Below are 25,092 nucleotides of genomic sequence, written 5' to 3'. Positions count from 1 at the left end.
GTCCCTGTGGTCCACCTTATGGCTCCTTCCTCCCATCTTGCTAGCAGCAATCTGTCAGTGAGTATATTCAGGAGCCCTTGTTGGAGGATGAGCGCACTGCAGACCCAAAGCTCATAGCATTAGTTGATCCCCCTCTGCTTCATCAGAGGAAGACTTTGAAGGCTTCACGGAAGTGGGAGGTTCCCAGGCACAGACCCTTGCTTCCTCCCAGCCATCCCATGCCCCAGTGATCGTGGGGCAACCCTCAGGGCTTGATACCCTTCCCCCCTAATGCCTGAGGCCCTATCTCATGTTTGGGAGGCTCTTATTGGGCCCCTTTCCTGATTCCTGCTTTGGCACAGCCCTCAACTTCCAACCTGAGACCTGCAACTACATCCACTAGATCAGCTACAAGGCCAGCCACAAGTCTAGGGCCAGCCATTAATCGAGGGACCTGCCAGCCTTCATCAGACTTCAGGGGCCCCAGGCAGCCATTGCCCAGGGAGTTTGAGGAGCACTCATCAGAGGACGAGTACTTACCATCTCTGGATTCCTTTGCAGTTTCCAGGGGGCATCTAGCCAGCATACCACCTAGGGATCCATTCGTGGACCCCAAGTGTGATGCTGAGGAGTGGAGTCCAGGCTGAGGGATAGAGGAAGTGTTCTCTTCATCCAGCTTGACTTCCCACAGGCTGTTCCATTGCTTCTCCTGTGTAAGTCTCTGGCAGCTCTGGACAGCAATTCTCCATCACCAGATCCACCGCTGGCCCCTTAAAAGGGAGCATCTGTTCTGAAAGCTCCTAAGACCACTTTGGTTACTATTCCTGTTCCTGAGGCCTTTAAAGCAATAGCTCAATATGAATGACAAGCACATCTTCAGATCCTTCACCTCAGGATCTCAACAGGGATACTAACAGAATCCACAAAACAATTCTCAAGCTTTACAGGACAGCAGCCTTCATCGCAGATTCATTGAATTGCAGTTCAATTCTCTGCAAGGTCCACAGCTGCACAAATTGTTGCAAGGTGCACTTTGTGGCTGCGCCACTGGGATGCCAGCTCAGGGGCACGGGTCAATTTGTCTATCACCCCGTATGTAGGACTGAAGCTTTTCGGCGAACAAGCCCTCCAGAATGTCCTGGTGGACCCTAAGGAAAAGTGCAAACTGTTCATGGCTGCTGTGCGCCGGGATGAGCGGAGACCTTTTCACCACTATGCCCCCTACCAGTCATCCTTCCAGACCTTCTCTCATGCCAATTACCTCTGCCAGATGCATCATGGAGATGAATGTGTTATCAGTAGCAAAACATCTTTACATCTTTCACGAGGACAGGGTCATCTTAAGAATGGATCCTTCGTTTGTGCCCAAAGTGAACTCATTCTTTCATTGTCAGCAGCAAGAACTCATCCTGCCATCTTCTTGCGCAAAGCCCATCCATCCACCGGAGAAGGCCTGGCATTCTCTCGATGTTAGGAGAGCATTAAAGGTTTACATCATTACATACATGGATTTGATGGCCTTATAGGCCCCTTCCAACTCTACTATTCTATGGTTCTATGATCAATCGAAGAAAGGCCTTTAGACTGTCTGATTCACTGTTTGTCTCCTTCATCCTGCATCCTTGGGAAAAAGAGTATCTAATTCTACCTTGTCTTGTTGGTTGTGAGCCTGTGTCAAATTAGCTTATGATGTTTTAAAGGTGGCTGTTCCCAAAAACATAACGGCGCATTCAAAGCAGTCAGCCGCAACCACGCCCGTGTTTTCTGTTAATGCCCCACTGTTGGAGATTTGCTGGGTGGCCACTTGGTCTTCTCCCAGTATGTTTGCATCACATTATAGGATGGATACCTATGCCTCAACCGAGGCTGCCTTTGGTCGATGTATTCTGCAACATGTCATTATACCCTGAGCCGCATTAACCCCCTGGTCTAGGTGGAGCTGCTTATATATATCCCACTCAATGGACTATCATTCAGGAAGAAGAGGACTTTGCTCCTTACTTGAAACAAATTTCAAGGCCCACCTCAATGTGGCTCTTCTGACTAATTTCTATGAACCATGCTAATAATCATGCTGCTTAAGCTGTGCATACATTTGTTCTTGTTTGTTCCATGAGGTTTTTCTTTAATACTATTTACTTGGTTGAACCCTTTTCCTATAGTTTCAGTGTGTTTTTATTACGTCTTGGGGAGTAGGTCTTCATGGGCTTGGATCTTCATGGGCTTGGATCTTACCTGTTCCTTGTTCCTTGTCAGAGTGCATGTAGGTTTTATATCCTCTGACTTGTCATGAAGGGACTGGGGAGATCACGTGCTTGAGGCGACCTGCTCCCCACAACTCAGTTGTCTTTCCTGCCTATGGACACTTGGTGGTGCCCTATACCCACTTGGACTATCATCCAGGAAAAAAATATTTCAGCTAAGGACCAAAGTCCCCATCTGCAGGAGGCCCTCACCTGCAGAGCACAGTGATCGATTGGGTATATAAGGGATAAGATGATCTTTCAGGTATCCTGGTCCCAAGCTGCATAGGGCTTTGTACACCAAAGCGAGAACCTTGAACTTAGCCCAGTAGCTGATCTACTTTATCAGAACTCTTCCAGGAGTGCAAGGGCATCAGTTGGATTCCACCCATAGGAGGTCAGCTTGCGAGTCTCTCTGGCAGCGAGTTCCATAATGTGTGAGCGTCAGTGAGTGAGAACCAGTCACCATCTTGATTAACCAGAAAGAAAAGAAAAAGGAGACCTCTTCAGCTGTGGCCCCCACAACTGGAATTTTATCCCATGTAGATCAGGCAAGCCTCATCTGTCAACATTTTTTAAAAAACAACAGGGTTTTAATCTTTACCTTGGCCTTCAGTGGTTAATTATGATCTGTTCTGTAGAAAATGATATTGTGGTCTGTATCTGAAATGTTAGAGTTGTGCTGGCTTGTAATAGTGTGCTGAAGAAATGAATGTTTTAAAATGATTTTAGTCTTATTAACAATAAATTATATTGTCTTGGCATATAATTTCTAAAATGCTTTATACATTTTCAATCCAAAGCTCGGCAGTCCTGTTTCAGGCCTGGAACCTGGCAACGTAGCAGAATATAGGAGGACTCAGACTGCTAAAATAGCAAGGAAGACCCTGAACAGGCATAGCCCATAAAGAATCCCAAGACTGGATTCCTGTGCATACTTGGAGTAAGCATCAGTTAAAGTCTGTCGATGTGCACAGCTACAATCCTAAGTGCCCTGACCAAAGTGTATTGCTGCATAAACATGCTTAGGATCAGGGTGATGTAAAATTGATAAAAATTCTGTTAGATCTAGGCTTGCTCTTAACTGCTAACAAGGCTTCTTTAAGACTGGCTTCTGGGCCTAAATGTGTAGGCCAGTTTCACATATGATACTAAACTATGTTAATAAACCATGGCCTTGTGTTAAGTGTGAACCCAGCCCAGCAGCTTAACTATGGTTAAAGGCTGTGTATTAACCAAGGTTTGTAGGTGGTTTATAAACCTTGGTTAACGTTAACCATAGCTTAGTGCAGTTGTTCTCAAACTTTTTTGGTTTGCGGCACACTGTAAAACATAAAAAATTTCTGGCGCACTTCATGTACAAAATTAAAAATATATTAATATATTTTAGGGCCTAGCCTAGCTATTAATTGATCATGGATGTAATAAATCTCTATGCAAATGGGTTTTTCCTCATTTTTAAAATATACTTTCATAATATTTGCGGCACACCTAGCCACTTCTTGCGGTGCACCAGTGTGCCGCGGCGCACCATTTGAGAATCACTGGCTTAGTGTTACGTGCAAACCTGGACCCCCTCCTTATCTATGCTAAAGAGCAGTCGTTATCCAAGGACCTATAGAGCTGCAAGTGAAGAATGAGAAAAAAATTCACTGCTCTCAAGGCTGAGCTATTCTTGCTGGTGCTTTTTACTATTACATGATGTAATAAACCAAGGTCACCTGCCAGATGCCTCAGCTTTAATTATGGTTATTAACAATGGTTAACATTCACTACTATTAATGGTAACCATGGTTTAGCATTATAGGCAAACCGGAACATAAATGGATAGCCTAGCAGTAGAGATTCAGCCCCAGCCTAGAAGGGGATGCTTGTTCATAAACCCTCATAAAGCATTTTGACAGGTTGCTGTAAGAAGGGAGTAACCTGTGAAGCCCACAACATAGAAGACTTTGAGACAACCTGCTTCTGTGTTAATTTATGTGCAAGCAAATGGAAGAGAATATTCTTCTTCCATTTCCTGCAGCACTCAGATTTAAATAACCTGTTAGCCCATCTGTTTTCTTTAAAGATCTTAACTTCTCCTTTTTGAATGAGAATTGAATTGAAGTTTAAATGCTGCATTTTGTAGATGTGGCTGAGTTGTGGCAAAGTACTTTCTTTCTGAACACTTTTATTCATGTCTGCCAGATGATAGAGATGCATTAGTGTTTGCAGAACTCTTCCTAGAAATATGCTCTTAAGAAAATTCTTACAAAGAATTCAATTGAACCGACCTTGAAATTTACGGGTATCCAGAATAGTTATGCAGCATTGAACAGTCGGTGGGCCACAACATTAAGAATTTTACAGTTTTATTTTTTAAGAAACATGCTTGCTCAACTGTGTATCTTAGTTTCTGGCCTACCTATCCAGCCATACCATATTATTGATGGCATTCAGCTACAGAAGTGTAGCATATTGTGTTGCATCTCTACCCTTGCCCCCCCCCCTGGTTTTTGGCTTTACTAAATTTTGCTCTGATATTCTCAGAGCTGCAAGGTGAGCATGCTGGCTTCAGATAGCACTGGTCTCAAGTGATGCTGTTCCTGCTAAATATTAAAGCTACTGTTTAAATCTTCCGCCAAGAAGAAAATCAGTATCCATAAGGTTCAATAGACCAAATCTCCAGCCATAAGCTTCAGTTAGAAAGGCAGTGAAGATTTCCCATCGTGTATGCTAACTGCTACTTTGCATATTTTAACAAGAGTCTTCCTTCTGCAGTAGCACTTCTCACTGTTCTGCCAAGTTGTATTGTCATATAACTTGAGTCATTCAAATTGTTCCAGTTTCAATAAAGCCAGCATCTTGCAAGAATATTTGGAATTTTAAGTTGTGGACCTATACGGTGGGAGGCATGTTTCAGACATGTTACCAAATTTGTTGGGGGGGGGGGGGTTGCAGTAAAGAAAGAGGTGTATGGATGTGAGGAGCAGTGTGTTCTGCAATTATGCTACTTTACTGCTGTAGTAACAGCTGTAGTGGCGTAACTTTTCTCCAAGTGGCTGGGTTAAATACCTGCTGGCTTTGCGATGTATGAATAATCTAGGGGATCACAATGTGCTACGTCTCCCTCCTCACATCTGAATCTCCCCCACTCCTTTCCCTTTGGGCAGCAAACTATAATGTACTATTATGTCTATACCAACTTGACCCACAGTTAGCGTCAAAAAAAGTTTGCAAATGATGATTCAAAGCCAACTGTGGCTGGATTTAACATTAGTGTGAAGCTTTTTTTGTCTGCTTGGGTTTGCTCCCAAAAGAGTAAGGGAGGGTGGGCATCACAGGCAACAGGAGGAGGATACAATCTCCTGTGCTAACAAGGGGATGTTATGTTTCTTCTCAGTATCTATTCATTAGCAAAGCTTTTCTCTAACCTTTCTAGCTTCACCTTAACTGTCCTTCCTTTGCCATTTTGGCTCTGCCCAATCTGACTTCAACTACCAGTTAATCAAACCGTCCCACAACATTCCAGTCTTGGATTGTAAGGCTGGCTCTTGGAAGGTACTTACATAAGCTACTGATTTCTGCCTTTGGTCTAGTAGAACAAAATTCAAAAGCCACAAATGGTATTATTGGGACCAATTCAAATGCCATCAAGCATTCAGCAAGGCCTTCAAGTTCTTTATGCTGGATATTAAGCAAACCCCTATGTGAGTGAAGTGTGAGAGACATCTTGGCATGATGGACAAGTCCCAGACTCTGCCATTTGAATTGGTAGATGGCATGTAAGAGATGTTGTGTGAACAGCAGGCAGCATTTTGTGACTAGTAAGCATGCTCAGCCCTCATTGGGCTGTTTTGGGGTTCTCGCCTGCTCTTTAGGGATTTTTTTTTAGTTGTATTTCTGCAAACTTCTGTCTCCCTCAAGCCTGCAGATTTCTTCCTCTAGCTCATGTTTGGTGTCATTTTGGCTAAGTATCCATTGGCAATCATCACCTTTGAAAACTAGAAATAGAGGAAATTACAATGATATTTTAAGGTTTAAAAAAAGCCCTAGAAGCAGTCTCTTTAAAAATCTTCTAATGAAATTGCCCACCTACAGAGAGCTAACTGCCATGATTGATGAGAACCTCAGTTAGTGAGAGCTCTAATCACATAGGCCAATCTGTTTTGTAAAATAAAACATTTTTGCATTGGTCAAAAACCCTGGACATTTCATCTTTTTAATGATTGCACAGGCAGTCAAAGATATGCCCATGCCAACACCACCACCCCCAGCCAACAACAGCTTTGAAGTTGGGAGGATTTGGATTGCTTTAAAGTAAAAACCTGTATCAGGAGTTCCATTAACACGTCTCCCTGATGTTACTTGTTTCTTACGCATTTCTTACTCAAGATCAGTGTCTTAAGTATTGCTTAAGAGGTTGTATTGGTAGTGAAACTAGCTTGGGAGAGGAAGGATTTTTGTTTGTTTCTTTTCCTTAGAGTTGAAGGTGTTTTGCTTTGATATTCTCAGAGCTGTAAGGTGAACATGCTGGCTTAGGATAGCACTGGTGTCAAGTGATGCTGTTCCTATTAAGTATTAATTGTATGGATTGTTCAAGGTGTGTTCATCCAGCACTTTTAGTTCCAGGTCTGTAAAAAAACAAAAACACTAGAGACAACAATGGGACAAACGCGTTGTATGTTCCTCCTGGGAACCCAGTCTTCTGTCAGCTTGTTCAACTGTTGTCCGTTCCCAACTGTCTTCAGAGTGGGGACCCAATCTATAAATGTTCTGTGCAATCATCAGCATGTTTATTCAGGTGATTAGTCCCAGTGATGCTTATTTGAGAAATATACAAAGCGGGCAGAGAACTGTAGTCCTGGTGAGGCCTTGAGGAAGTAGGGGAGTCTTTTTTGCAGGCCTCTGCACTTCTCTTCTGTGCCCCAGTCTGACTCCTGAAGCACAGGTGGCATTCCAGTTTAGGATGGGAATTCAGTAGTTTTCTTCTATTCCTCATCACCATTTGTATCTGTCATGTGATTTGGTGATGCATATCTTGAATTCTGTGTTGCCAGATGAGGAAGAAATATGTTCTTGGGCCAAACTATGCATGATTGTAAGCATGTGCTATTGGCAGGATTGGGAGAATGAAGAATGGGTTACAGATGTTTTGGAGGGGCTGGAGAAAACACGGGAAAATTCTTCCAGAAATCTGTGGCAGCTCTGTGTCTAGTGAGTCCTCCTTTGCTGATGCCAGAGACAGATAGACTCTACTGAACTGACTGGACTCTTCCAAAGAGAAAAGAATGAGAATAGTTTGTCAGAGCCAGAGATAACTATTTCTCCAGTATTTGGAATGGTCGCCTGTACCTTTAATTTTCATTATCAAAAGAGGTCCTATCTGTTTCAACGAGACTTCTTTTTTACAGTACAGAATACAAGCACAGGAATGGTGTAAAAGATTTAAAGCCTCCATGCTAAAGTTCCGTTGGGGGTTCCAGCCTGGCAATGTTTACATGTGGAAAAACCTTTGACCTCAAGGGCTGAACTAAGCAGTTAACTAAGCATGATTAATTTGGCCTACAGTTTGCTTATAGGCAGTGAAATCTCAGGGCCTCAAATAGGCTTTCTGAGTATAAACCTACTGTTGGACCTTTGAGATTGACTTACCCAAGAAAATACTGTAACAAAACCGCCTATGTGGAACTGATTTATTGGGATTTTTGTTACCAAAAGTTCTATAGAAGAAATGTTAGTAGGCACATCAGCAAAGATAGCACCAAGTCAGATTTGTGGTATATTGCTGTCTGTTTGTTAAAAAAAAATCAGATTGGGTACCAATGAGTTTTGCTTATGGAAAATAAAACCCACTTGTTGAAATGCACGAGGTTGGTGAAATGGCCTCGAACCATCTGTTTCTTGTACAAACATAGGATTGAGGGTTCTTGTGTGCTCCCCTAGTCAGCATCTACACAGACAACTTGTATGACAAATTTTGTGGTCACCTGAGCTTCCATGGTTTTTGCCAGCAGTTCAGTCTGTCTAGGCGAACTACAGTCAAGATCCCACCAAATAACATACTAAGGTTTAGAGATATCTCAGAAAAAATAATGCGAATTCAACAGTGGGTGAATTTTTTACTTTTTATTGATTACACATTTCTTTACATATACAAGTCACACATAAGTCTCTGGCCATAGCGAGTGAATCAGAATCATATAGGTCAGGGTCAGAATCCTAACTTGTTATACACATATAACAAAGCTCTCAGGTCTCTTACACATTATAGCTCAGCATTATATATTAGGCTTCTACGTTTAAAATATATTTAACAAATCTTAATAGTGTACTATTAATTCAGACTTAGACATTATACAAGTTGCATTACAATATTTGTGAAGTTATATTGCAAAGAATTAACATACTGCAAACGATGAACATCTTTCAAATTACATTTCCCTGTTTGTACATTTCAATACATTTCTGTCTCTTATCTAGAAAGAAATGGAATAATGTCACCCTTGTGTGCAGCAGACACACTGCTGGTTCTCAACAGCAGCATGGCAGTATGTTGGATCAGTCTGTAAGACTGATATTGAATGCAGGAACTGCTCTCCCTTTTATAAGATTTCTTATCTCCTTACCATCTGCCTTCTCCCTTTCTGCCTCCTGCCAGAGTCAGCAAATGCCTTGTCGTGCCACCTACAAGGGACGGCAAATGGGACTTTATCATAAGTTAGCTTTACCAGAAACAGGTGTTGTCCACACCATATAAAGAGTTTCCTCCTCTGGTTCCTATGTGTCCACAGATAGCTGTAGCTACAAGCTATGTGCCATGTATCAGTACATTGGCTAACTGCCCAGAACTAGACAAAGGAGTGGGGAGCAGGAAAACTTTTCCCTTTTTACCTTTTAACAAGCTATAAGGAGGTCTGTATATCTGGATATATAATGTCTTATACATTAAGCTTAATACGTATAAAGACTTTTAGATGGGAAATATATGCATTAAACATGGGGCCAGCCCACAACATTGGACAACAATGTTCTTGAGATTTTCTGGATCACAGTGGTCTTCAACTTTGGGTCCTCAGATGTTGTTGGATTGCAGCTCCCATGATCCCTTGACCAGTGTCTAAGATGGCTGGGGATGATGGGAGTTGTAGCCCAAGAACATCTGGGGACCGCAAGCTGAAGAACAGTATTCTAGATAACTTATTCTTGTAACCTCACAGTCTTCTTCATTACACCATAGAGTTGGAACAGTGTTTTGTTTTCCACAGCAGCCCAACTCCATTGGTGCTTTTCTACAATAAGCACTTAATGGGGAAAGGCATACCCAGGGCCATAGCCAGCCTTCCTCTGTAGGTGAGGATGCCAGAATCCTAAGTGAGACTTTAAAAATGAATGGAAAATAAGTGTCTTTCTGATGACCAACAGGCAGTCCTATATACCAGTTGCCAAAATATAGTGTCTAAAAATCAATATTTGTTCATTTTATTCAGATTTGTTACAGAAGATTTTACCTACTTAAAATAAACACTTTTATTTTTTTTAAAAACCTAAGCACTCTGCCATATTCTTTTAGATAAAGGGAGCGTATGTGTGTGTGTATTTTAACAGGAAGATTAAAATGTGATGAGTGGTGGTGCTTTTGAAAGATCCACTGTGAGGCACGGAGAATCTTCAGTGGGCAGAGCTGGGTACACAAGGTTGCTGACATTTGAGCTCACCTAATTGTGTGTATGTGTGTGGAGGGAGGAGTAGTGCATCAGCTTTCTCCCCAAATACATAATTTTCCAATTCCAAAATTAAGCTCTCATTCTTTTCTTTTTTTTAAAGCTGTAATGGCACACATAAAAGGCTCCTGCCAGGAGGAAGGGCGGGATATCAATCAATCAATCAATCAATCAATCAATCAATCAAATAAAAGGCTTGTTTTGTTTGCTTTTAAATTTAGGTTGGGCAAATTGATGTTCCAGGTGGGGGAGTTGACCCCCCTAAACACACATTGCCAAAGAGTCATGCCCAGTTGTGTTGCCCTGGGATATGACCCAAAGAGTTCAGGGATTCTTTGCCTCCTCTTTGGGCTTTATACAATTTTATATATTTGCTCCAATGCAGCAAATGACACTGGTGGAACCAGTCTACCATGTCAAATGTGATGTGGCCCTGAGAATTCCTTGAGCCTGAAAGCCCTTTGCTGTGTCCTGATTTTTTAAAGTGACAGTTCTTGTGATGTCACCTATAATCCACTGACATCATCGCTCAGATTTAGAACCCTTTGACAGTTTTAGAAACTTAATAGCAAATTTGGATGCTCCATTTGTTTTCCCTTTCTCATCAACTATAAAAACTGTGAGTAACTGTTGCAGAAGTTAACACCCATGATTTAGAATGCTTTTCATGCTTGCAATTCTGGCCTCTAAAGAAGTTTGAAAATAGGTCAGCTGTCTTCTTTTTGTTCTTCCCATTTTACAATATGTAATTTTAAAGCTTTCATATTGTTGGTTTCAGAAGATTCTGTCCTGAGTCAGATTAGCGGGCAAAAATAGAAATAAATAAAAACAATTCAAAACATTTTATGTGGAACAATGAATCTTAACCCGCATGCTTTAAAATCATAATTGAAGGAGTAGTGTCACTTTAATATTATGCTTTCATTGTTTAGAGATTACTGTAGCAGCAAATCTTGCTACAGAGGCAAATGTATTAGCATAATCAGTGTTAGGAGCAACAATACAGTAAAATGGCAAGCAGTTTGCCCTATTGCTTCTAAGGCTGCGTCAAGTCTGAAATACAAGGCAGTTAGAATTACACACTTGAATGGGCTGCTTTAGTGTGTGCAGAAACCTGTGGTGTTATTTCTATTAAATTAGATAATTAAAGTGAACATTTACCCCATCCCTCAGCCTTTTATCAGTTCATCTAAAAAGTGATAACATATTAATGCTCACTCTTTCCTTTTTTTCTGAAACTGGCCATAGACAGCTGTTTACATGACCTGTGCTTTTTTTTTTTTTTGTACAATACCATTTAGATTAAGCCCAGCAAGAATCAATTTTGCACATAGGTGTGTGGTGAAAGTGTGTAAAGTATGGTTAGTTTCATAAGGTCATTGCTCTATTACAGTGACTTTAATTGCAGATTAAATCATATTTAGAAAGGCCAAGGCTGTCGTTGATTAGAAGTGGTGGGGGCCACAGCTCCAGTTGTGGGGCACCTTCCACTATAAATGAAATGCAAGTGGCCATTTGTGGAAATTCATGGTTCATTTGGAAGGATCTGTACATGCATTGGTTGCAGTTAGAGCTGTGTGCCAATGTCCTCTTGGAATTCCCATCTTATTTGTTGGCCAAAAAATGGGGGGGGGACAGTTCCATTGAATGCTTCCAGTAGCAGGATAAATTCTTCAACAATTCCTCAAGGCTTGGACTCGCCATTAGCAGTGACAGAAACACACTTTCTAACTTGTTTCCCATCTAAGGTTTATGTTATTTTGCTGCCACTACAGGTGGCAGCAGCAACAACTGTGTTGGTAGTCTTGCCACCATTTTGCATCCTCCCACAATGCTCCAAGCCTAGAGATGTTTGGAGGCATATGAGGTGGGCGTGTGTTAATGGTGACCACCACAAAAAATAGTGGAGAGTATTCAGAGAAATTTCTGAGTAGCCCTTTTCTAGAGTAGTGAGAGGAAAGAACTCTCAGAAATTGTCTTCTGAGGAATTTTGGCTTGTGTCTAGTTGAAGCTGCTATACACACCGCAAATCCTACATCTTAAATAATGCCAACAGGTAGGACAGCACACAAGGAAGGTAATCTCTTTACGCCATCGTGCCCATGCAAATCATGCTTACGTAAACAGCTGGTTGAACTAATGGGAATGCAATTGTGGATGGGTGTATTTGCCAGCACAGAACCTGTCCACCACTGCCCATGCCCACTGACATATAGCCTCTGAGCCCCTTCCTCTGCTGCATGTGGCTCTTGATATCTGATGGAATGCCTCTCCCGACATGAACCCACCTGTACATTACACTCGACATCAAAGGCCCTCCTCTGGGTTCCTACTCGGAGGAAAGCTGGGAGGCTGGCAACAAGGGAGAGGGCCTTCTCAGTGGTGGCCCCCAAATTATGGAATGATCTCCTTGATGAGGTGCGCCTGGCACCATACACTGTTATCTTTTAGCGCCAGGTCAAGACTTTCCTCTTCTCCCAGGCATTTTAGCATGTGTTTTTAAATTGTTTTTTAAAAATGTGTTTTTAAATTTATATATTTGTTTTTAATTGTTGTAAACTGCCCAGAGAGCTTCGGCTATGTGGCGGTATACAAATGTAATAAATAAATAAATAAATTGAGAGCAAAAAGATTGCCCGTGCCTGAGTTTGTGCTTTCCTCCTCATCCTTCCCCATCTTGTTTCCTTTTTATGTTATAACATAAAATGTTATGTCTGACAGCAGGGACTGCCTTGTCTTTGATCTGGTAGCCTATTTATCTGAAAAGTGTGATAATAATGCCTTAAATAAATAAAATATCCCTGAAGTGTTACTTATTGCATCCATGTACCCTTTCCTTAGCTCCCCCGTTTTCCCAAAATGCCTCTTTCTCTCTTACTTTGGAATCTCTCAGATTTCAGTCTGAACTTCTTTCTGTGATTTATCCGTATTTTTTCTTATTGGTTTGACTTTCTTATATGAACTGCTGTGGCTATGTTCCCTGTCACATCTGTACTACGTGATCCCATCAGGTGTCGTGTAGGCATCCAGCTGGCTTTTGTTTGAAAGTTAATTTAGAAACAGCCACAGAATTCAGGCTGTTTATGGGGTATTTGTAGGATTTCTTACCAACCCTTCATCATAAGATCCCAGGGTGAGTTACACCAGTATAATACATTATTAAAGTCAGTTACAACTATTAATGCCAGAAGAATGGGGGGTGTCCTAAAAAGATATTTCTACTATCAAACAGTAGTGTAAAGAGGTGTGTCTTTAGCATATGCTAAAGCTATGAAATGAAGGTGCCAGATGTACCTTGATGAAGAGGGAGTTTCACAGGTCTGCTATGGAGAGTGCCCTCTTCCAGGTTGCCAGCCCTGAACCTCTGAGAGAGGCAGAACCGTCACGCAGGCTGGGAGCAGCTAGGCTAAGTCTGCAGCTGGTACAGAGCTATGGACCCACAGCATCTTTAGCAATGTCTGCCATCCTCAGGTTGGCAACCTCCTTAGCTTCAAACACTGAGATGATGTCCCCTTTCAGACCACGTTTTTTGTTAATGAAGTATTCAGCGGTTGATGATTTTTTACATTTGCATTTCTACCCCACCCTTCTTTTCACAGGAGTCCAGGGTTACATCCATTAGTCAGAAATACAGCCAATAGAGCTTGGAAAAGTTACTTTTTTGAACTACAACTCCCATCAGCCCAGTCCAGTGGCCATGCTGGCTGGGGCTGATGGGAGTTGTAGTTCAAAAAAGTAACTTTTCCAAGCTCTGATTAAAACATTTAAAAACCTTATCAGCAGAGTGCTGAAGGACAGGACTGATGGCCCTTCAACTCCAGTCACTCTTCCTGAAAGTCCTAAAGGAATATATCTTGTATTGATGTAAAAATGTTTACATCAATGTGAAGGTGGGGGACAAATGTAAATGGGACACCACCTTGGAGAAGGACCTATCCCATGTCACTGCCCAATAGTCTATGTTCACTGGTAGGACCACAAGCAGCCCCTCCCCCCCGCACAAGTTAGCAGATATCGGAGAGGTGTACCTTTAAATACTAGGGGGTGGTTGGAGCCATTCAGGGCTCTAAATACCAACACCTTGAATTGGTAGCTTGCAGGCAGCCAGTGTAGTGCTTTAAGATAGCTGTCATATGATCCTACTTTGCCACCCCACTTAACAATTGGGTGTCTACATGGTGCAGGTGTTGCAGATCATTTTCCGGATCATTTCCTGGGTAACCTTCTATTGAGCATATTGCCATTAGGGAAAGGGCCATAGCTCAGTGGCAGAGATCTGCTTTGCATGCAGAAGGTCCCAGATTCAGTAGGTTTGAGAGAGACTTCTTTCTGAAATCCTGGAGTGCTTCTGCCAGTCAGTGCAGACAATGCTAAACTAGATGGACCAATGCTCTTAGCCTAAACAGTAGTGTCCTATGTTCCTGTGCAATAATCCATTAAAGGTTGCCTGTATTCCTCCACAGTCTTTTTTCTGTGCAGTTTGTATCTTTTGACTCTGAAATTTTTATGCTGTCTGTCCAAACTGGTCCCCTACTGGTAGAAATGTCTCCAGGACACGGGTGTTCAAATGATGGTCCATGGACCACCAGTAGTCTGTGCCATATCCATATTAAATATTCAGATTGATTTTTCATTGCATTTTTCGTGTTTCCTTTTATTTTTATATTGTATTGTGTTATTTGCATTCTATGGAATTCAAATTGTAATACAATAAAATACAGTATAAGAAATGAAAGGATCAATAAAAGAAATAAAGATCAATAAAAATACAATTAAAAATCATACAGATCTAGTACAGTGCATTACAATTGCTACAATAGGCAGAAATGTGTTTATTAGGAGAAATTCACACAAAAATGCTGAATGATTTTTATGATTGTTTTTAAAAAATCACAAATTGCTGCAGAAATATGAAGAATATGAAGGATTTAATACTGAAACAATAAGAAAGTGAGAGAACTGAAATTGACAGATTCTTCTATCCCTATTTGCAGTCTGTTGTGAGGTTGTGTGTCTTTCTGAAACCATAAACTTATCTGCTTCAGCAAGTTTTAAACTTTCAGTTAAACAATTTAACTGAGTGAAGAAAATGTAATCTGAAACACTCTTCACTGAGATATGTAGAATCCATTGTGTAGTAACTCTTTATTTTCCCAGTGTGTTTATTTTCCACCTATTGAGATAGTCACACCTTAACATCAGTGGAAGTCATGATTCTTTTATTTGTACTATACAGTATAAAGAATGTCTGCCTCCCACTTCTCAGCAAAGCACACTTTAACTGAGCCAAACCTAACTCTTTATTTTAATCTGGCCTTGCTTAGCAAAAGACATCAACAGGAATTTAATTTGCTTGTCTTCATTTGGCTCCCAGATATGTGCTTCATTTTTGCCAAGGTGGAAAAAGTAAACTCCTGATCAGATTTCAGTTCTGATCCAAATAATCTTGATTTATAAATGACGTGTGAGTCTAATAATCCTCGTGCAGACCTCATGCAGTTTTGTTTGTTGCAATATGTGCAATACTATAATTGTTTGGGGTTTATATACTGTCCTATAACCAAGTTATAGGGCAAGTTATAGGGCAACTTAAACAAGATTAAGAAGATAAATATATTTACTTTATTTGCAGGTGGAGATTTACATTTTACCTTTATATATTCACTTATGGATCTCGACTACTGAAAAAGGTAAGAGCTGCTTGATTGTCACTCTTGGTGGTAATGCTATATATATATATATGTTCCAGACCCCCGCCGAAAAGCGAAAATTGCCAGAAAGTGGGACATAGCCTGAAGCCGCTGCTGCTCCAGCGCAATCAACTGTATAGTACAGCTGATCGCTGTCAGCTAGAGCGTGGCAGCTGGAGCTCCCCGCGCTACAGCTAATCAGCTGGAGCGTGGGGAGCTCCAGCCGCTTGGCAGCGCTCGGCCCCTTAAGCTCCCTGTGCTACAGCTGATCGCATTCCAGCTGACAGCGATCAGCTGTAGCGTGGGGAGCTCCAGCCGCTTGGCAGCGCTCGGCCCCTTAAGCTCCCTGTGCTACAGCTGATCGCATTCCAGCTGACAGCGATCAGCTGTAGCGTGGGGAGCTCCAGCTGCTTGGCCCCTGAAGCTCCCCACACTACAGCTGATCGCCCCGCTGATGCTGTATTAGTGGAACACCAAAAAGTTGGGTGCCGAAAAGCGGGGACTTTCTGTATAGTGTGTGTGGCTTTTGAATAAAAACATTCCTGATTCATGCTGTCATCTTATGTGTATGTAAATAATCTCTTGGGTCAGGTACACATGTATTGTCAAATTAGTGTTAATAGCCCATTGTCCTTTTTTAAAAATTATGTCTGCCTTCCTGAATCTCCTCTGATGACAGCTTTCTTGAATTATGCCATCACAATAAAAAAAAGTTTGGTCTAGCACTTGAATCTGCAGAAGCTTTTTATGCACACATGGCACTCACATTCCTCCAAGGGTTTTGCTTTTCATGTTTGGCCTATGGAGGCAGGCTGCATGTATGACCTGAACTTGAAAAGCCAGCCTGTTTTAGCTAAAGCATGTCTGTGCTGGTTAGGAAAGTGTTAATGTTGATAGACACTGCAAAGTCTATAAGCAGAGCTAGAGGTGATTCTATAGAGATTGGGAGAGGATCTTTTAAGAGGTTAACCACAGCCTCTTTGTGTCATAACACAGGGTGAAGTGGTATAGAAACATACTGTGAATATAAGATGGGGAGAACCATAATATGGGTACATGCGGCTTCTTAGTCTTCTATATAATGTGCATGAAGAACTCCTCCTAATGGGCTTCCCTCCATTTTAGCTTGTTTATCTGGAGAACATGGATAGGAGACTTTATTAGCACCAGGAAACCCAAAGGAAGCATCTCGTGGAGACAGGTTCTTACTTTAGAGACTGTCACATGAGACAATCATATTTGCATGCATTTGATACCTAAGCCACAACTGGTACTCAAAAATCACAAAATGGAGCCAAAACTTGTAAATTTCAGACAACAAATGTTGGTTTTGGCTGATTGGCATGTTTCTGAACATTTAGCACTCCCTACTTTATTTGGGAAGTATGGAATGCTTGCACCATATTGCTCAGTCTGGTATGCTTTAAACTTTCGTTCACTGTGCTCAGTTTTACAGCGTTCAGTGTGCTCAATTTTACATGCCACTATGGATCCCCGTATATTAAAAATAAACACGAGAAGCAGCCCTCCTCCACTCTTTGCCTGTTATCAACTACCAAGTTGTTCTGTTGGTAGTTGTATGGGTATATACAGAACATTTCAGGAACCATTTACCTGTTTATATTTGCGGGATTGAAAGTCTGGGAAGGGGTGGCATTTCTTTAAAGAGTAGATTTCGTCTTGTTCAAAGGGCATGGCAAAACAAAAACAGTTCCGCTTTCAGAATTTCTACTTAAGCACTTCAGATGTTTACAAATACGCTTTATTTTTTGTGGATTTCCAGCTTGACATAAGCAGTAGGCTGAAAATACTAACATGAAAGTTTCTGATGCTGAACATGCTTGCTGCCCATATTTCACAGCAGTGAAATTAAGCGAGGAACATCAAGTACAGATGTGGTTAAGCTGTATGGCATCTCTCTGAATTCCTGTTCATATCACATACTGTCAAGGGTTTTGTAAACAGATGTTTTTTCAGTGTAGCATTTGGCAAGATTGTTTGCCTAGCGCAATCTGTTAGATCATTTTTTGGCTGTATTAATTGTGACATGAACTTTTGCATACTTGTACATTTTCCCCAAGTGCATAGTGCTAAATGCAGAAGCTTTTTTTGTTCTTAGCTTTCCTGGCAGCATTCTCAGTTTTGGGGGAAGAAAGGTTGATCTGTTAATGAACTAGAGATTTTCTAGACTGAAAACAGTGACTTCACAGCCAAGGATTTACCTGCAGTAAACCCCACTGAATACAAAAATTTCCTGGAGTGCTAGCATTATTCCGCTACTCTTTACTCAGAATAGTAGTTACCTGCTTCTTTTGATTAAAGTGTGTGCTGGAATTGCCTCACTTTAAGCATAGCACAGGCCAAGCAGAAGGAGAAGTGTGTGGCAGGGCAAGATGCTTGGCACCTTCCTTCATTGCTTTGCATCCCTGCTGCCTGTCTGGCCCTGAAGCGGTTTGGCTGGCAGCTACACCAGCCCAACTGCACACTAAGACCTGTGTGAGCCAGGTGGCAAAGAAAGGATGTTCTAGAAGAAGAAGCGTGGAGCCACAGTTCCTTGATGCTCACCGTGAATGCTTTCCTCTCAAGCTCTCTGCTTTTCGAATGTCTAGCAGCAGCCGTGCTGCTCCCAGACACTTTGTATGGCAATTACACTCACTCATAGTTTAGGAGTTTCCTAGGAGCCATCATAATTAACAGAGGTCATCTTGTTCCAGTATCTAGAAGGATAGAAGGAAAGGAGTATCTGGAATGGTATCCACATACTCATCTCCTGTTATACCTGTCAAAGTGACTAGGGGTTAAACTGCCCAGAGGACTTTGTTGAATAAGAACATCAGAAGAGCCTTTCTGGATCAGGCTGAAAGTCCATTTAATCCAGCACTCTGGTCTCACAGTGGCCAACCAGATACCCGTGAGAAGCTCATAAGCAGCATATGAGCATCATGGCACTCTCCCCATTTACAATGCCAGCAACTGGTATTCAGAGACATACTGCCTCTAATACTGGATGTAGTATATAGCCATCATAGCTAGTAGCTATTGATAGACAAATTCATGGCGGATAAGGCTAATCTCCTTTTAAAGCCATCCACGCTTATGGCCCTCACCATCACCACATCTTGTGGGAGCAAATCTCAGCGATGTGCTGTGTAACTTCCTTTTGTCTGTCCTGAATCTTCCAATATTCTGCTTCATGGGATGACCCCAGATTCTAGTATTATGAAAAAGGAAAAACCTCTCCCTTGCCAATTTTTTCACATAATGCCTAACGTTATACACCTTATTCGTAGAGATGTGAAGATCCAAGGGAAAAAAGGGAAATTTTGAGGGGATAAACCCCTCCCCCAATTTTTCCAGTTTTTCCCCCCAGCACCAAGCTTTCTAACCCTCATAGAGGAATTGCTCCAGTCCCTTGATCAATTTGGTTGCCCCTCTGAACGGTTTCCAGCTCTACAATGTTATTTTTGAAGTGCTGTGAATGGGAGATATATAAATGGCAAAAATAAATAAAATAAAATCTAATCCTACTTTTTCTCTCTTTCCCCAGTCCCTTCCTGGCATTAAATTATTCCTTACTGTCATGGCATTACATACCACTTGTGCCTTTCTCAGACCTTATTCCAACTTTTAATATGAAAGTCAGACATAAAATTGTCAGCACCATCCAAATCTCTCATGAGGCCTCTTTTGGACCATGTTACAGGGAGAAGGTTGCTTTTAAGGATGGTGATGGTGCACATGAGTTTGTATTTTTGTTTTTCCCCATCTGCCTTCCCTAAACCCTAGTTACAACGTCTGCATTATCCAAAGGAAACAAGTATACAGATTCCGTATTTTTACTTTGAACGTGTGACCAAATTACTTTAGTCACCCTCCTCACCTCAGATTGCAGGGGCACACACAGAAGACCCACTGTCAAAGACCTTAATGTATAGGTGGGTGCATATGAAGGCAGGTGGTTCTTCACTTACCCTGGTCCTAAGCTGTGAAGGAATGCAAAAGTCAAGATCAGAACTTTAAACTGGGCCTGGAAATGGGCTGGGAGCCAGTGCACCTAGTATAGCACTGGCATAATATGATTTCAGTTAGTAATCTGAGTGCTGAGTTGTGAACTCAGTGCATTTTCTGATTGGAAGCAGTCCCACATAGAGCACTTTGCAGTAGTCTAACCTGGAGATTTCTAGAGCATGGATCACTGAGGACTTGGTTTTTCTGGTAAGAAGCTCTTGGTGTCACAGAGGGCAACCTGTACCTGCAATGAAAGAGCACAGGGAATGTGACCTCACCGAGTACAGGATGAATACAACGTCTCTGAACCATCTATAAAGTATCTTCATCTTATCTGATCTGAGTTTCTGTTTATTGTCCCTCACTGATATAGGCACTGATTTAGCATCTCTACTGCTTCACCTGAATTGGATGGAAAAAAGAAGAGTTGAGTGTTGTCTGTTGATGATGTTGCACAACAAACTACCGGATAATCTTGTTCAACAGTTTCATATAGATGTTGAATAGCTGGAAGAATGGAATAGAATCCTGCACAGTAAGATGCCAGGGAATTAAAAAGGTTAGGATAGGTTAGGATAGGATAGGATAGGATAGGATAGGATAGGATAGGATAGGATAGGTTTAGTAATCTGTCTATTGCTTCCTACTCAAAAGTTCTGATGCAATTTACAAGCAAGTAAAAAATACAATAATATAATTATGTAATATCGTTGGTGCTGCTCAAATGCCCAGGAAAACAGAAACATTTTTGCTTGGTGCAAAAACAATGACAAGTTTGGCAGCAGGCAGGCTTCCTCAGGAAGAACACTCCATAAACAGGGGGCTATTACAAAGAAGGCCTATTGTCTTGATGTTACCCTCTGGACCTCCCTTGGAGGTGGCAAGCAGAGAAGGGTCTCAGGATGACTATCTCAGGGTCCAGGCAGGTTCATATGGGGAGAAAGGCAGTCCTTTAGGCACTATAGCCTTCTGAGCTGCATAGGGTTTTAAAGGGCCCCCAGGAACAAATTGGCAGCTGGTGCAGGCTGTTCAGTACTGGAGTTAAGCATTCACACTGCCTTGTTCCACTTAACAATGTAGCTGCCATATTCTGCACTAGCTGTGATTTCCAAACTGTCTTCAAAGGCAACCCCATGTACAGCACACTCAGGGTAGTGCCACACATTACAATATATACATGCATGTCTCTGGGAAATCTGGGTCGTTCAGGTTTCCCAGACTTGTGTGTTGGCATTTAAAGAGTGTGTATCTGTGTCATTGCACATCTGACTGTAACACCAGTGGTTCCTGCAGCAATTGCAATGTGCATTACTACCCTGAGTCAGTTTTAGAAGCTGTAGATCAGAGGTGGATAGGAATTTAAAGTAGGGATAGAGCGGTCAGGGTCAGGCAAGAATGGCTAGCTGAAGTGGACAAGATAAAAAAAAATCCTTAGCTTTTCAGTTGTACCTATTAATATAGATACTGCTGAAAAGTAGTTTTGTAAGAAAATGGTGGGATTCTGTGAAAAATCAAAAAGTCAGGCAAAGATCAATCATCAGACTAGATTTGTAATTGCTCATTCCCTTACAAAAAAATAAAATTTGCAATGCTATTAAGAGAAATGTTAACATTTTGCATGATTTATCATATTTTAAAAACTTAACTTGGATTAAGCCTATACGTTAATTGTGATTTTGACTCCAGAGCACTTCTTTCTGTATTCAAACACCCTGTTCTTAATTATGCAAACAATGGCAGGTAACATAGTTTAGGGATTTTCAGTTGCTGTGTCAATAGTTGTACACAATTTATGGGACTCTGTTCCCCTTGTACATAAGGCAGGCACCAAATCTGCATCCATTTTGGAGCCTGCTAAAAATATTTTTTGTCAAAGCCTTTCCTGATGAAGGCTTAACTGAGTGTTTACCCTTTCACCCGTTGTTCCTGGTGTTAAACATCTATACATGCTATAATTGAGGACAAAATTATTCAAATCAGCATTAACTTGTACCAAAAAAGAAAAGCAAAAATATAAAAGCTTCAGCTTATATCAAAATTTAAGATAAATTTTAACAGTTTATATAGCCTACTAGAAGAAGAGGAAGAGGGCCAGAAGAACTCCTAAGAGTCAGGAAAGTGGTAAGACAAAGAATATAAAAGGAAGTGAGTTCTCAGGCTGAAATTTGAATTGAACCTAGAAACCAATCAGTAGCCAATGTAGCCAGGCCAGGACTGGTGTTATATGCGTGGGCTGTCTGGTTCCAGTCAACAGACTGGCTGCTGAAATCTGCACTAGCTGCAGGTTCCAAACCATCTTCAGAGAAAGCTCCATGTACAACACATTGCAGTTACCTAACACAGAGGTTACCAAAACAGAGACTAGAGAAGCTAGGCTATCCTCATCCAGAGAGGATGACAGCCGGGCCAGTAGCCAAAGCTGACAGAAGGCACGGAGACCACCTGTGCCTCCAGAAACAGTAGTGGATCCAGAAGTATCCAAAAGCTACACAACTGCTCCTTCAGTGTGAATGCAGCCCTACTAACATTGTCTCAGCCTTACACTGCATTAAGTGCCATGCCTATATTTTTGAACTGGGTATAGTCAAATTATGGTCATATATTATGTGCTGTGTTCAACATAAGGATTGCTTAGATTTTTAGAAAAAACTATTTTGCACTATCTTTGAAGACTGCATGAGTGAGCTAATACCCTGAAGGGTCCTTGCCCAGCAAAATAAGATTTCTGGATGACTCATGGGCTGCATGAGCTTGTAAAGAGGCCCCATTAAGTCTCAATAAATCAACTTAACCTGTCTAGCAGTATGAAGTGTGTTCCTGTGGACCAATTACCATTTTCTAATCCCTACAGGGGTAATACCATCTCTTCTCCACATGGGCTTCCCACTTGTAACATAGTAGGATGGAAATACCTTTCAGCTTAAAACCTGCCTTCTCCTATTCATTTTACAATAGCACCACTTTACCTTTTTGTGTGTAAATATGCATTTTTAAAAGTATTGTAGTTTGGAGTACCCAAAATTGGTTTCAGCATTTGTACTTTTAGGTGCTGCATTTTGGAATCTATTGATAATGGTGCTTTTGACACGGCAAATTCATGAGAAACAATCTCCCCCCCCCTTTTAAACTTCCAGACATGTTTCCATGGTGCCCAAAGAGGCCATTTGGGGAAATTAGCAAGAATACTTGTTACCACTGTGTTTAATGGATGCTTTTTATCTTGATTCTTTTAGTAGCAACATGGCTTCCTGTGGAGTTATTCACTTCATTCACTTGGAGGCTTTCACTGATTGTTGTAAATACATTTTATAAACTTACAAAAATCAATACAACGTAATGAAATCCACACAAAGAATATCTGTTGTGCCAGTAGTGCAATCAGTCCATAGGTAAGCCTCTGGATAGAGAGGGGAAACAGATTTGTTAATATCCTATGCTGTATTTAGGATTCTGCGGTATCGAATTCAGAGACTATGCATGAAAAGCTTTTTTGTTGTTGTTTTGCGCTAGGGTGGGATGAAGAGGAGAATGAAAACAAATGTATGACTGAAGTCAGAATTCAGGATTCTGTGGACCACTTTGAATGTTTATAAGATGCTGCAAGAGGGCGTGTGAATGACGCCAGATCACAAAAGGCTATATTCCCTATGACAGGATGGGGAATTCTGTGGCCCTCTAGATGTTCTTGGACCCTTGGCTGGGGCTGGTAGGAGTTGGAGTTCAGCAATATCTAGAGGGCACAGGTTGCCCATCTTTGCCCTCTGGAGAGGTGAATGTTTTTCTGATGCAGGGCAGAATAAATATCTATCCATTTGAAGCTGTGTACATCTCCTCCCTTCAAGTATGATCTGGAGGTGAGGACTAGGTGCCCTGGCTTCCACTCACTGCTTCTAGTGAATGTCTGAAGTGGCACTTAATCTTGCCAATTCAAGATTCTGAGCAAGGAGGGATTTCCAGGTGTTGTAAACCTTTGAGGAATAACTGCCTTCTCCCATACTGGCTGGTGTAGGCCATAATGTTCCTGAGCGCTTAGAGGGTGGGCTGTAGACTTGTGTTTAAAAGGTCAAAGACGTCTCTCTCATGCTGGCTTTTTCTGGCAGATGCCGCTTCTTTCTTTTATCCAAATAAATCAGGTTTATCAATAAGACTGGGAGATAATGTAATGATAGCTGAATAAACATTTGCCACTTATTAGGCAAATTTGGAAATATGATCTGCAACCACCAAATCCATGCACACATTTAGGTTTTCTGCAGAGTAATTGCTTCCAGGCATGTGCTTATATGCAATGAAATAAAACACGTGAAGTCACTGCATATGTCACGTTTGTGTGACTTTTGTACAAATATATATATTGAAATGCTTTCCATGTAATTTTGTAAATGTTTTGTAGTCGTATTCAGTATGATTTGCCACATACTGCTTTTTATACTTGGAAAAAGATCTGATTCAAGCACGTATTATTTCATTGTTTAGAATTCATAGTGAGCCAAGTGTTCATCTCTCTCTCTTGCTTTGTATGATGATTCTGCAGACATCAACAAGCTGTGTTTCAGAGGCTAGTGTTACACAATCATACAGAGATGATAGGGAAATGGTGTTTAAAGGAATAGATTGTTAAAGTCCTTAACTTTCCTGAAGTGCCTTAGTGTAATTTATTTCTTTGGGAAACAAAAGATAATCTTATAAAGTAATTACGTTCTGAATAGGCTTCATTGTCAAGATGTCACAGAGAAAAATTGGGGGTTAATAGCCTATAAGTATATTTAGAAGTGGAGAGTAATTTCTCTTCTGACTTGAAGTTAGGCTGTGCTTCTTCATATTTATATTTTACACAGAATCTAGTAGCGGAGTAATTCTATTGAATCTGTGGTCCTCTGGCAAAGTTTCACTTTCTGGCAAAAATGTAACCAGGAATCATGCATGCCAGCAAACTGCAGAAGTGTGTTAGTAGCATTTTTTTTAAAAAAAATGATGTGGCCCTTAAAGACTCTTTCCTTGTGGTGAAAATTTCTAGAGGCAGTAGCCTACTAAAGCAGATATGTTAGATATGTCCAAATGGATTCAGGTACACAAGAGGATGAATTTATAGGGGAAATGGAAAGCAGGGGTAAAGATAACAAAAATCCACCATAGTCTGAAACAGAACTCATCACAACATAGAAACTTCTTAGAAAACATGAGTGAACAAGTGGACCTGCAGCAAAATGTTTGAGTAGAATGTTCCTGTTCACAGATTGTAGCCAGCCATGTCCCTGTTCACAATTGTCTATTTTGTTCTGCCTCCCTCCCAGTTTTCCATTTCCCCCCCACAGTCAGTATCCCATGCCAACTAATCCTGCCCAGTGGCTGGGAGCTTAAGAATGTACTGCCTTCAAGTCGATCCCGACTTATGGCGACCCTACTAATAGGGTTTTCATGGTAAGTGGTATTCAGGGGGTGGCTTACCATTGCCTTCCTCTGAGG

General features: G+C 41.3%; 1 protein-coding gene across 1 annotated transcript in view; it reads left to right on the top strand.

Moving 5' to 3' along the window:
• CERS6 (ceramide synthase 6) overlaps window positions 1-25,092 on the top strand; it is a 169,293-nt gene that overhangs the window by 79,055 nt on the left and 65,146 nt on the right. Inside the window, exon 4 of the mRNA XM_061608578.1 lies at window positions 15,561-15,618. Within this exon, the coding sequence (XP_061464562.1) occupies window positions 15,561-15,618 (58 nt within the window). The remainder of the gene's footprint in view (window positions 1-15,560; window positions 15,619-25,092) is intronic.

This window comes from Rhineura floridana, chromosome 2 (assembly GCF_030035675.1).
Source record: "Rhineura floridana isolate rRhiFlo1 chromosome 2, rRhiFlo1.hap2, whole genome shotgun sequence".
Lineage (NCBI taxonomy): Eukaryota > Metazoa > Chordata > Lepidosauria > Squamata > Rhineuridae > Rhineura > Rhineura floridana.
Note: the sequence above shows the minus strand (reverse complement) of the source record. Positions and strands in the feature narration are given on the sequence as shown.